The sequence below is a fragment of the Pleurodeles waltl genome, chromosome 2_2 (assembly GCF_031143425.1).
Source record: "Pleurodeles waltl isolate 20211129_DDA chromosome 2_2, aPleWal1.hap1.20221129, whole genome shotgun sequence".
Taxonomy (NCBI): Eukaryota; Metazoa; Chordata; class Amphibia; order Caudata; family Salamandridae; genus Pleurodeles; species Pleurodeles waltl.
Window position 1 is genome coordinate 1,195,845,530 of NC_090439.1, and position 13,381 is coordinate 1,195,858,910.

Sequence of the window (13,381 nt, forward strand, 5' to 3'; positions counted from 1 at the left end):
CCTTCCTGGGCCCGGGCAGCACCCTTTTTCTTCTACCCTGACCTTTGCAGCTAGCAAGGCTTGTTTGCGGTCTTTCCCCAAAGAAACAACTCTGCTTCCTCCAGCAGTCCGTGGGACATCTTCAATGCAAGGGAGACGTTCCTGGCATCTTCTGTTGTTGCAGACTCTTCAGCTTCTTCCACCCGGAGGCAGCCATTTTGCACCTTCATCAGGGGTTTAGTGGGCTCCTGCCCCCCTGGACACTTTCGTGACTCTGGGAATTGGTCCCCTTCCTTCACAGGTCCTCAGGTCCAGGAATCTATCTTCAGTGCTTTGTAGTCTGTTGTGGTCTTTGCAGAATCTCCTATCACGACTTTAGTGTGTTTCTGGGAAAGTAGTATTACTTTACTCCTACTTTTCAGGGTCTTGGGGTGGGGTATCTTGGACACCCTTATTGTTTTCTTACACTCCCAGTGACCCTCTACACACTACACTAGTCCTGGGGTTCCTAAGTGGTTCGCATTCCACTTTCTTAGTGTATGGTTTGTGTTGCCCCTAGGCCTATTGCATCCTATAGTATTCTACAGTTTTTGCACTACTTTTCTAACTGTTTACTTACCTGATCTTGGTTTGTGTGTATTTTTTGTGTATTTTACTTACCCCCTGAGGGAGTATATCCCCTAAGATATTTTTGGCACATTGTCACTAAGATAAAGTACCTTTCACTCTGAATATTGTGTTTCTTATGATATAGTACCTATATGATATAAGTGGTATAGTAGGAGCTTTGCATGTCTTTTAGTTCAGCCTAAGCTGCTCTGCTATAGCTACCTCTATCAGCCTAAGCTGCTAGAACACTACTAATCTATTAATAAGGGATAACTGGACCTGCCACAAGGTGTAAGTACCATCAGGTACCCACTTTAAGCAGGCCAGCCTCCTACAGTACCCCACCTCAGAGCCCAGGAAATTAGGAGTAAAGTACTGCAAGTTTCCTCAGGACACACTATAAGTCATGATAAGAGATATTGCAAGAACCAAGCAAGACTGCAATCAACAAATGGTGGATTCCTGGACCTGAAGACCTGTGAAGAGAGGAGACCAAGTCCAGAAGTAGCAGAAGATTCCAGGAAGGAAGAAGCCCCTGCCAACCTAGAAGGTGGTGGTAAAAAGGATTCTCCGTTTAGAAGAAGTCTGCAGAAGAGCACCAAGGAAGATGGCTGCAGGTTCCTGCGTGGTGCAGATGTCCCACGTCAAGATGTTGGATGAAGGCTGTTTGCGTCGCTGGATTCGTCCAACAAGCCTTCGTTCACGCAAGGTCGCAGTTTGCATGAAAATGGCCCTGCCTGGACCCAGTAGGGACCTGGGAGCCTCAACTCTGACTGAGGAGGGAGACAGGGCTCCCAATACTGGAGAGAGCCCACAGAAGACCAGGCAGCACCCACAGGAGTCCTAGGACACGGGGAGAAAGAAGATGCAAAGTGCAGTTGGTGCAGCACAACAAAAGAAGATCTCACACCACCGGAGAACAACTCAGCAAGTTGTGCGTCACAGAATGAAGTGCTGATGACCTAATCTTGGTTTGTGTGGGTTTAAAAAATCTCAACATGGATTTTACATCTGGGGTGCGCCATAAAGCAGCAGAAGTCGATGCAAAATCTTCGTAAAGCTGACTCTTCATTTCTTAAAACATAGGATGCTGAACTACATGGTACATAATTCAAAGCAAGACTACAGAGGACAAAGGGTTGTTTAAGCCACTAACTGTAGCTGTAAGTGATTGCTGGCCTGATTGTGCTCCCCCTATTCTGTGAAGTTTAGGGTTCAGGGGGGTTGTGTTATATAAACTCATTGAAGACAGATAAATACAGCATTAATTACATTTTGGAGATGTCCTCATCAGACTTTCTGGGTGATGGATGTGTGTCCTATGTGTTTTTTAGTTTCTTTTATGGGTAAACTACATAGCTAGACTCATATTTTTCTTTAAACTTGTGGTCAGTGAAAGCCGGAGAACTCAATGAGCTGTGTTGTGTGTGATGTGAAGATGACGCATATTTTCTGTGTTTAGGGCGCTGTTTATCACAAGAGCTCTCAGTACCTCCTCGCCCAGAGCCCTGCCCCATGGACTGGCTCTACAATGGAAGGACATGTTATCATTTCTCCAAGAAGGAGGGAGGCTGGAAGGCTTGGGACGCCAGCCAGAGCTTCTGCGCCTCACACAACGGAACCCTGGCTCTCTTCGACAGCCTCGAGGAGCTGGTAAGGGCTGTCAGGGGGGTTTATTCTGAGAGAAGAGGACGAGGGTTATATCCCCCCTAATAAATGTATTCTCAAGCATGTACTCAGACCTAGTGCCTCCTCATCAGGTACAGCCAGTACCTGGGTCAGTCTTCACTGCAAGGAGCCCCTGGATAACAGAAGCTTTCAATGTTAAAATCTGCCATCCCTCCCACAATCATCTGGGTAGGGAAAACAAATGGTTCATTAACAACCACTGGTTACAACTATAACCAGCTAACATTTAGAAATCTTCTACATTTTAAACTGTGCATTTAGGGGCAAATTTATGACATTTTGATGCAGTGCAGTGCATTTCTGATCTTTCCCCTGCACTGGCGCATAATTTGGCGTAAGAGTGTCTACGTTGCAAGCAGGATTGTTTTTGTGCAGGAAGAGGGACTTTCATGCATGAAAACAATCACAAGAGGCTTTTTCCTCTTTCTATGTGTGCTGCAGAATCAAAGTGATAGTTCTCCTTGTTGTGCCTTCCCTGGAGAGGCGTAAGGTTTTTACGCATCCACAGGTTTTCATGGCCGTGTAAATCTGGAGATGCAACAAAATCCATGGATGTTACCGTGGAACACCCCCCACTACACTCGTGGGTAGCATTCCTAGAGCAGAGTAAGGGTGCCCAGAGATTTGCCATTAATTGATTTATTCTGATACGTGGGTGAAGGTTAAACTTGGGGGATGCTCATATCTATTTAGGGCAGTTAAAACAACAGTTGGTTTATAAAAAGGATGTGTGCTCGCACCAAATTCTTTTTAATCTGTACATAGTAGACCTTTCTACCAGGTTAAATAATCAGTCAGCCTCCTCCCCCTTTCTTGGTGGCCAACAATTATCCAGGATGTTATACGCAGATGACCTGATATTGCTTAATAATACTAGAATTATCATTCATAAAATTATTAGGTGGTCATTCCGACCTAGGCGGGCGGCGGTTGCCGCCCGCCCGTCGGAATCCGCCTGAATACCGCCCCGCGGTCAATTGACCGCGAGGGGTATTCTGACTTTCCCGCTGGGCCGGCGGGCGATCTGATTCAGATCGCCCGCCGGCCCAGCGGGAAAGCGCCTTCCACAAGGAAGCCGGCTCGGAATCGAGCCGGCGGAGTGGAAGGCGTGCGACGGGTGCAGCAGCACCCGTCGCGCTTTTCAGTGTCTGCATCGCAGACACTGAAAAGCCTAGTTGGGCCCTGTTAGGGGGCCCCTGCCGTGCCCATGCCATGGGCACGGCAGGGGCCCCCAGGGGCCCCGCGACCCCCCCTACCGCCATCCTGTTCATGGCGGCTTTCCCGCCATGAACAGGATGGCGGTAGGGGGGGTCAGAATCCCCTCGGCGGCGCAGCGAGCTGCGCCGCCTTGGAGGATTCTAAGGGTCAGTGGAAAACCGGCGGGAGACCGCCGGTTTTCCCGTTCTGACCGCGGCCAAAGCGCCGCGGTCAGAATGACCAAGGGAGCACCGCCGGCCTGTCGGCGGTGCTCCCGCCCCCGTTGGCCCTGGCGGTAGGGAACCGCCAGGGTCAGAATGAGGGCCTTAATCATCTAGAAGGACTTGCTGGAATAAATGAATTAGAAATAAATCAAAGAAAAACCAAAATGATTGCCCTTAACCGTAGAACTTGTAGCCACTGCAAGTGGTATCTTAATAGCAGTCATGATAGATGCAAGAGGTAATTATGTGTCCCAAAAAGAAGAGATAAAAAACAAGGCACAAGCACTCATTCACACCTTTGGAATGCTTGCAAATACCATTCGTGGCCATTATCTGAATCGACTGACAGCCATAATGAGAGCAAAATTACTTCCAACTCTCCCCTACCGACTGAAATAATGAGGGGGATGGAAGAAGCTCTCCTGGACAAACGTTTGGTAAAGGCCTACAAGTGTGTCTTACGGCTACCAGCATATGCCTCCCCGGCCCAGGTCAGACCGGAATCTATGCTGGTCAAGCAGCCACTGGCTCGACCCGCGGCATTTATCAAATGTTGGTATAAATTGTGTTATGCCGGAAAAGGTACACTGGCTAACTTAGTGTGGCAGGAAATTAATTTGGAAAGGGGTAATAGTAATTATAAAAATTATCTAGAAAAAAGCCTAATATATCGGAATCTCGTTGATGTATGGGATCAGTCGCTTCCTAGCCTGGCTTTTAATAAAGTAATGAACAAATCAAGCAAAATACACAGCTGGCTAGAAGATAGGGAAGAGCTGGCTAAAAGGACTCATGGCTGGTTGGTCCTTAATTCATATAAAGTATTCAAAGAATCACCATTATTGTCCCCTAATCATTGAAAATGAAACAAAGATCTCTAAAGCTACGGCTGGGTGATATTCCAACGCTAGACCTCATGCAAAAATGGAAGAAGGTGTCACAAACAGACAACCATGAATGCCACCTTTGTCATCTGGCAGTAGATTCCTTAGTGCACGTGGCCTGTATTTGTCCAGCTTTGGCCATTGAAAGAAGACAAATACTGAAGAAAGAACTAAATGAATTAGGGGTCAGATCATGTAGACAAACTCTAATTGAAGCACGTAACAGAAGAAACACCACACTAAATAGTAGGCTCGTCCAATTTCTGGAATTTTTTTATTTCCCCAATCGCCCTGTCAAAGAAAAAAGAATTACTGGACAGGAACCACACCAGGTTGGAAAGAGGAAGGGCAATTACTTCATGTAGTCACGTTTTTAACTAACCTTGTAATTAAGTCCTACACTTGTAGCCTGTGTTAAGTGGGGCTAACCTGCCCAATGTATTAATTATGTCTTGTTTTATTGCACTATTAATGTTTTATTGCACTAATACTGTTTTGCCAAATTTTATGTTGAATTAATGTTTTATGGTTTTAATTAACTAATAAAATAAATATTCATCATCATACTCCATATTTATGAGGCCATTCAAAGCTGCGCAAAGTGGTTGTGCTCAGCTTCAAAATTATGATTTGGGGGTTTGCACCACAAAAGGTGACACAACTGCGGCACATAGGGCTTGTAACTATATCACTTAATCTGCACTAATCAAAACTCTTTTCACTTGTGTATGTTTTGCTCAGCTATTTGCATCTCGTCTGTAGGAGGCTGGACTGGCTTGTAGTGAGTACCAAGGGGTACTTACACCTTGCACCAGGCCCAGGTATCCCTTATTAGAGTATAGGGTGTCTAGCAGCTTAGGCTGATAGATAATGGTAGCTCAGCAGAGCAGCTTAGGCTGAACTAGGAGACGTGTGAAGCTACTACAGTACCACTAATGCCATATGCACAATATCATAAGAAAACACAATACACAGTTGTACTAAAAATAAAGGTACTTTATGTTCGATGGCATATGTCGCTGCAGATACACATGTTGAGCACAGTCCGCTGCCTGGTGTTGGGCTCGGAGTATTACAAGTTGTTTTTCTTCGAAGAAGTCTTTTTTGGTCACGAGACCGAAGGACTCCTCCCTCTTCGGCTCCATTGCGCATGGGCGTCGACTCCATCTTAGATTGTTTTTTTCCGCTGTCGGGTTCGGACGTATTCCTTTTCGCTCCGTGTTTCGGTTCGGAAAGTTAGTCAGAATCTCGGAAGAAAGCGTCGGTATTGTTCCGTTCGGTATCGGGATAGTTAGGTACATCGACACCGATCATCGGAAGACTTTGGGGTAGCTTCGATCCCCCATCGGGGCCTGGTCGGCCCGACCGCGTGCGACATCGAAGCCGATGGAACGGACCCCGTTCCGTTTCTGCCCAAAATTTCACAGTAAGTATCCTTATACAGATCAGCACTTGGTCTGTAACTTGTGCTTGTCCCCCGAGCACAAGGAGGATACCTGTGAGGCCTGTCGAGCCTTCCGGTCCAGAAAAACACTCCGGGACCGAAGAGCCAGGTGTCTACAAATGGCGTCCACGCCGACAAAACAACGTTTCGACGACGAAGAGGAAACATTCTCGGTTCCGGACGCAGAATCCGGAGACTCCGACGTCGAACAACAACAACAAACAGTGAGTAAGACGTCGAAAATAAAAACCATCGAAAAAACAAAAGCCCAGGGGACGCCACTGCCAACAGGCCATGGCTCGACCCATAAAACCGGCGACCCGTCGAAGGCGCCGAAAAAGGGCACGCCCATAGCGAAGACACCCGACTCCGGTCGAGGGACCGCCATGGAGCAACCTCGGAGCCGAGATAGCGGCTCCGAGAAGCAAAAACAAGATGCCGGCACTGAAAAACATCGGCACCGAGACACACTGCCGAAAGCCACAAAAATTCAGTCGGTACCGAAGCCGAAAAAAGATTCTCTCTCGGCGCCGAAAAGTTCCACACCTCCTTCCTACACAGAGGAACAAGGAATAAGTGGCCAGATGCACAGATTTGGACAAGAGCTCCAAAGTGTAGAATCAGACTACACACAAAAGAGACAGTACATCCAACAAGACACAGGGAAGATATCAACCCTTCCCCCAATAATGAGAAAAAGAAGGATCGGATTTCTCAAGGATGACGCACAACCACAAGCCAAAGTGGTTAAAAAAGTCACGCCTCCGCCCTCCCCACCACAACAGGCATCGCCGGCACAAACTCCGCCACAAATGCACTCACCAGCGCAAACTACTATAAGTCAAGATAATCAGGATCAAGACGCTTGGGACCTATACGACACCCCAGTGCCGGACAATGATCCCGATTCATACCCCACAAAGCCGTCACCGCCAGAGGACAGTACCTCATACTGGCAACTGGTGGCTAGGGCAGCAGAATTCCACAATGTCCAACTGCATTCCGATCCTATAGAGGATGATTTTTTATTTAACACCCTCTCGGCTACACATAGCCAATATCAATGTCTCCCAATGCTACCAGGGATGTTACGGCACGCAAAACAAATTTTTGAAGAGCCCGTAAAATCAAGAGCCATCACCCCAAGGGTGGATAAGAAATACAAACCACCACCCACAGACCCAGTGTTTATTACTTCGCAGTTACCACCTGACTCCGTAGTAGTAGGGGCAGCTCGCAAAAGAGCAAATTCCCATACATCTGGCGACGCCCCACCTCCGGACAAAGAAAGCCGAAAATTTGATGCGGCAGGAAAAAGAGTCGCATCACAGGCAGCCAACCAATGGCGCATCGCAAATTCTCAAGCGCTGCTAGCCCGATATGACCGCGCACACTGGGATGAGATGCAACTTCTCATAGACCATCTTCCCCAGGAATACCAAAAAAGGGCGCAGCAAATAGTTGAAGAGGGACAAACGATCTCAAACAATCAAATCCGCTCTTCAATGGACGCAGCCGATACTGCAGCAAGAACAGTCAACACTGCTGTCACCATAAGGAGACACGCTTGGCTCCGCACTTCAGGGTTCAAACCTGAAATCCAGCAGTCTGTCCTTAATATGCCCTTCAACGAAAAACAACTTTTTGGCCCTGAAGTGGACACAGCCATTGAAAAACTTAAAAAGGACACAGACACGGCCAAAGCCATGGGCGCACTCTACTCCCCGCAGAGCAGAGGCTCTTTTAGAAAAACTCCATTTAGAGGGGGGTTTCGTGGCCAACCCACAGACACCACCAGCCAACAAACAAGAACCACACCCTATCAGGGTTCATTCCAAAGGGGAGGTTTCAGGGAATATAGAGGGGGTCAATTCCCAAGGAGTAGGGGAAAATTCCAGACTCCAAAAACACCTCCACCTAAACAGTGACTTTCAAGTCACACAACCCCTTCACTCAACACCAGTGGGGGGAAGACTAAGCCAATTCTACCAATCTTGGCAGCAGATTACAACAGACAATTGGGTACTAGCAATAATCCAACATGGCTATTGCATAGAATTCCACAAATTCCCACCAAACATCCCTCCAAAAACACGCAAAATGTCACCACAACATTTAGAACTTTTAGGACTAGAAGTTCAAGCACTACTGCAAAAGGATGCAATAGAGTTAGTACCAGTACAACAAAAAAACACAGGAGTTTACTCCCTGTACTTTCTAATTCCAAAAAAAGACAAAACATTAAGACCAATATTAGATCTCAGGACACTAAATAGCTACATCATATCGGACCACTTTCACATGGTCACACTACAAGACATCATTCCACTGCTCAAACAGCAAGATTACATGACCACATTAGACCTAAAAGATGCGTACTTTCATATACCGATACATCCTTCTCACAGAAAGTACCTAAGGTTCGTATTCAAAGGAATACATTACCAATTCAAGGTGTTGCCATTCGGAATAACAACTGCACCAAGAGTATTCACAGAATGTCTAGCAGTAGTAGCAGCACATATCAGGAGACAACAAATACATGTGTTTCCTTACCTAGACGATTGGCTAATCAAGACCAACACAATAAGAAAGTGCACAAACAACACCACATATGTCATACAAACCCTTCACAAACTGGGTTTCTCCATCAACTATACAAAGTCACACCTCGAACCGTGTCAGACACAACAATATCTAGGGGCAACCATCAACACATCAAAAGGAATTGCCACTCCAAGTCCACAAAGAGTTTAAGCATTCCACAAGGTAATAAGTGCTATGTTTCCAAACCAAAAGATACAAGCAAAATTTGTGCTAAAACTTCTAGGCATGATGTCATCATGCATAGCCATTGTCCCAAATGCAAGACTACACATGCGACCCTTACAACAGTGCCTAGCATCACAATGGTCACAAGCACAGGGTCAACTTCTAGATCTGGTGTTGGTAGACCGCCAAACATACCTCTCGCTTCTATGGTGGAACAGCAACAATTTAAACAAAGGGCGGACATTTCAGGACCCAGTGCCTCAATACGTTATAACAACAGATGCTTCCATGACAGGGTGGGGAGCACACCTCAATCACCACAGCATTCAAGGACAATGGGACGTACACCAAACAAAATTTCATATAAATTACCTAGAACTGTTAGCAGTATTTCTAGCGTTAAAAGCCTTTCAACCCATAATAACACACAAATACATTCTTGTCAAAACAGACAACATGACAACAATGTATTATTTAAACAAACAAGGAGGAACACACTCAACACAATTGTGTCTCCTAACACAAAAAATATGGCAGTGGGCGATTCACAACCACATTCGCCTAATAGCACAATTTATTCCAGGGATCCAAAACCAACTAGCAGACAACCTTTCGCGAGATCACCAACAAGTCCACCAATGGGAAATTCACCCCCAAGTTCTGAACAATTACTTTCAAATTTGGGGAACACCCCAGATAGATTTGTTCGCAACAAAAGAAAACGCAAAATGCCAAAACTTCGCATCCAGGTACCCACACCGCGAATCACAAGGCAATGCTCTATGGATGAGTTGGTCAGGGATATTTGCATACGCTTTTCCCCCTCTCCCTCTCCTTCCATATCTAGTAAACAAATTGAGTCAAAACCAACTCAAACTCATACTGATAGCACCCACATGGGCAAGACAACCTTGGTATACAACTCTACTAGACCTTTCACTAGTACCGCATGTCAAACTACCCAACAGACCAGATCTGTTAACACAACACAAACAACAGATCAGGCATCCAAACCCAGCATCATTGAATCTAGCAATTTGGCTCCTGAAATCCTAGAATTCGGACACTTAGACCTCACACAAGAATGTATGGAGGTCATAAAACAAGCTAGAAAAGCTTCCACTAGACACTGCTATGCATCTAAGTGGAAAAGATTTGTTTGCTACTGCCATACCAATCAAATCCAACCATTGCATGCCTCTACAAAGGACATAGTGGGATACTTACTACATTTGCAAAAAGCAAACCTCGCTTTTTCATCTATAAAAATACACCTCGCAGCAATATCTGCTTACCTACAAACTACTCATTCATCGTCTCTATTTAGAATACCAGTTATTAAAGCATTCATGGAAGGGCTACAAAGAATTATACCACCAAGAACACCACCAGTTCCTTCATGGAACCTTAACATCGTCTTAACAAGACTCATGGGTCCACCTTTTGAACCCATGCATTCTTGTGAAATGCAATATTTAACGTGGAAAGTTGCATTTCTCATTGCAATCACATCCCTCAGAAGAGTAAGTGAAATACAGGCATTTACCATCCAAGAACCATTTATTCAAATACACAAAAATAAAATAGTTCTAAGAACAAATCCAAAATTTCTACCAAAAGTAATCTCACCATTCCATTTAAATCAAACAGTAGAATTACCAGTGTTCTTCCCACAGCCAGATTCCGTGGCTGAAAGGGCACTACATACATTAGACATCAAAAGAGCACTAATGTACTACATTGACAGAACAAAGTTAATCAGGAAAACAAAACAACTGTTCATAGCTTTTCAAAAACCACACATAGGAAATCCAATCTCTAAACAAGGCATTGCTAGATGGATAGTCAGATGTATTCAAACATGCTATCTTAAAGCCAAGAGAGAACTGCCTATTACGCCAAAGGCACACTCAACCAGAAAGAAAGGTGCTACAATGGCCTTTCTAGAAAACATTCCTATGAGCGAAATATGTAAGGCTGCAACCTGGTCTACGCCTCATACATTTACTAAACACTACTGTGTAGATGTACTAAATGCACAACAAGCTACAGTGGGCCAAGCTGTACTAAGAACATTATTCCAAACTACTTCAACTCCTACAGGCTAAACCACCGCTTTTAGGGGAGGTAACTGCTTTATAGTCTATGCTCAACATGTGTATCTGCAGCGACATATGCCATCGAACTGAAAATGTCACTTACTCAGTGTACATCTGTTCGTGGCATTAGTCGCTGCAGATTCACATGTGCCCTCCCGCCTCCCCGGGAAGCCTGTAGCCGTTTAGAAGTAAATCTTAAATCTTAAACATTTGTACATTTGTAAATAATTATTATAAACTTTTTATGTACATACGTATTCACTCCATTGCATGGGCACTATTTATAGCAAACAACTCCAGCCTCACCCTCTGCGGGGAAAACAATCTAAGATGGAGTCGACGCCCATGCGCAATGGAGCCGAAGAGGGAGGAGTCCTTCGGTCTCGTGACCAAAAAAGACTTCTTCGAAGAAAAACAACTTGTAATACTCCGAGCCCAACACCAGGCAGCGGACTGTGCTCAACATGTGAATCTGCAGCGACTAATGCCACGAACAGATGTACACTGGGTAAGTGACATTTTCATTTTATGACAATATGCCAAAAGTATCTCAGTGAGTACACTCAGTATGAGGATAAGAAATATACACAAGATATATGTACACAATACCAAAAATATGCAGTATAGTCTTAGAAAACAGTGCAAACAGTGTAAAATTACAATAGGATGCAATGGGAGCACATAGGGATAGGGGCAACACAAACCATATACTCCAAAAGTGGAATGCGAATCACGAATGGACCCCAAACCTATGTGACCTTGTAGAGGGTCGCTGGGACTATTAGAAAATAGTAAGGGTTAGAAAAATACCCCACCCCAAGACCCTGAAAAGTGAGTGCAAAGTGCACTAAAGTTCCCCCAAAGACACAGAAGTCGTGATAGAGGAATAATGCAAGAAAAACACAACCCAGCAATGCAACAACAATGGATTTCCAGTCGAGGGTACCTGTGGAACAAGGGGACCGAGTCCAAAAGTCACAAGCAAGTCGGAGATGGGCAGATGCCCAAGAAATGCCAGCTGTTGGTGCAAAGAAGCTTCTACTGGACTGAAGAAGCTGAGGATTCTGTAGGAACGACAAGGGCTAGAGACTTCCCCTTTGGAGGATGGATCCCCCACGCCGTGGAGAGTCGTGCAGAAGTGTTTTCCCGCCGGATGGACGCCAACAAGCCTTGCTAGCTGCAAGTCGTGCGGTTAGCGTTTTTGGATGCTGCTGCGGCCCAGGATGGACCAGGATGTCGCCAATTTCGTCTGAGGACAGAGGGGACGCCGAGCAAGACAAGGAGCCCTCTCAGAAGCAGGCAGCACCCGCAGAAGTGCCAGAACAGGCACTACGAAGAAAAGTGAAACGGTGCTCGCCTGAAGTTACACAAAGGAGTCCCACGTCGCCGGAGACCAACTTAGAAAGTCGTGCAATGCAGGTTAGAGTGCCGTGGACCCAGGCTTGTCTGTGCACAAAGGATTTCCGCCGGAAGTGCACAGGAGCCGGAAAAGTTGCAAAAGTCGCGGTTACCAACAATGCAGTCTGGCGTGGGGAGGCAAGGACTTACCTCCACCAAACTTGGACTGAAGAGTCACTGGACCGTGTGGGTCACTTGGACAGTCTTGCTGGATTCAAGGGACCTAGCTCGTCGTCGTGAGAGGAGACCCAAGGGACCGGTGATGCAGCTTTTTGGTGCCTGCGGTTGCAGGGGGAAGATTCCGTCGACCCACGGGAGATTTCTTCGCAGCTTCTGATGCAGAGAGGAGGCAGACTACCCCCACAGGATGCACCACCAAGAAAAACAGTCGAGAAGGCAGCAGGAGCAGCGTTACAAGGTTGCAGTAGTCGTCTTAGCTACTTTGTTGCAGTTTTGCAGGCTTCCAGCGCGGTCAGCAGTCGATTTCTTGGCAGAAGTTGAAGAGAGAGATGCAGAGGAACTCTGATGAGCTCTTGCATTCGTTATCTGAGGAATCCCCAAAGAAAGAGACCCTAAATAGCCAGAAAAGAGGGTTTGGCTACTTAGGAGAGAGGATAGGCTAGCAACACCTGAAGGAGCCTATCAGAAGGAGTCTCTGACGTCAGCTGTGGGCACTGGCCACTCAGAGCAGTCCAGTGTGCCAGCAGCACCTCTGTTTCCAAGATGGCAGAGGTCTGGAGCACACTGGAGGAGCTCTGGGCACCTCCCAGGGGAGTTGCAGGTCAGGGGAGTGGTCACTCCCCTTTCCTTTGTCCAGTTTTGCGCCCAAGCAGGGCTGAGGGGTCCCTGAACCGGTGTAAACTGGCTTATGCAGAATTGGGCACATCTGTGCCCAAGAAAGCATTTCCAGAGGCTGGGGGAGGCTACTCCTCCCCTGCCTTCACACCATTTTCCAAAGGGAGAGGGTGTAACACCTCCTCTCTGAGGAAGTCCTTTGTTCTGCCATCCTGGGCCAGGCCTGGCTGGACCCCAGGAGGGCAGAAGCCTGTCTGTGGGGTTGGCAGCAGCAGCAGCTGCAGTGTAACC

At 46.4% G+C, this 13,381-nt stretch overlaps 1 protein-coding gene across 1 annotated transcript in view; it reads left to right on the forward strand.

Moving 5' to 3' along the window:
• LOC138275243 (C-type lectin domain family 2 member L-like) overlaps positions 1-13,381 on the forward strand; it is a 98,108-nt gene that overhangs the window by 35,913 nt on the left and 48,814 nt on the right. Inside the window, exon 4 of the mRNA XM_069219076.1 lies at positions 2,051-2,241. Coding sequence (XP_069075177.1) covers positions 2,051-2,241 — 191 coding nt within the window. The remainder of the gene's footprint in view (positions 1-2,050; positions 2,242-13,381) is intronic.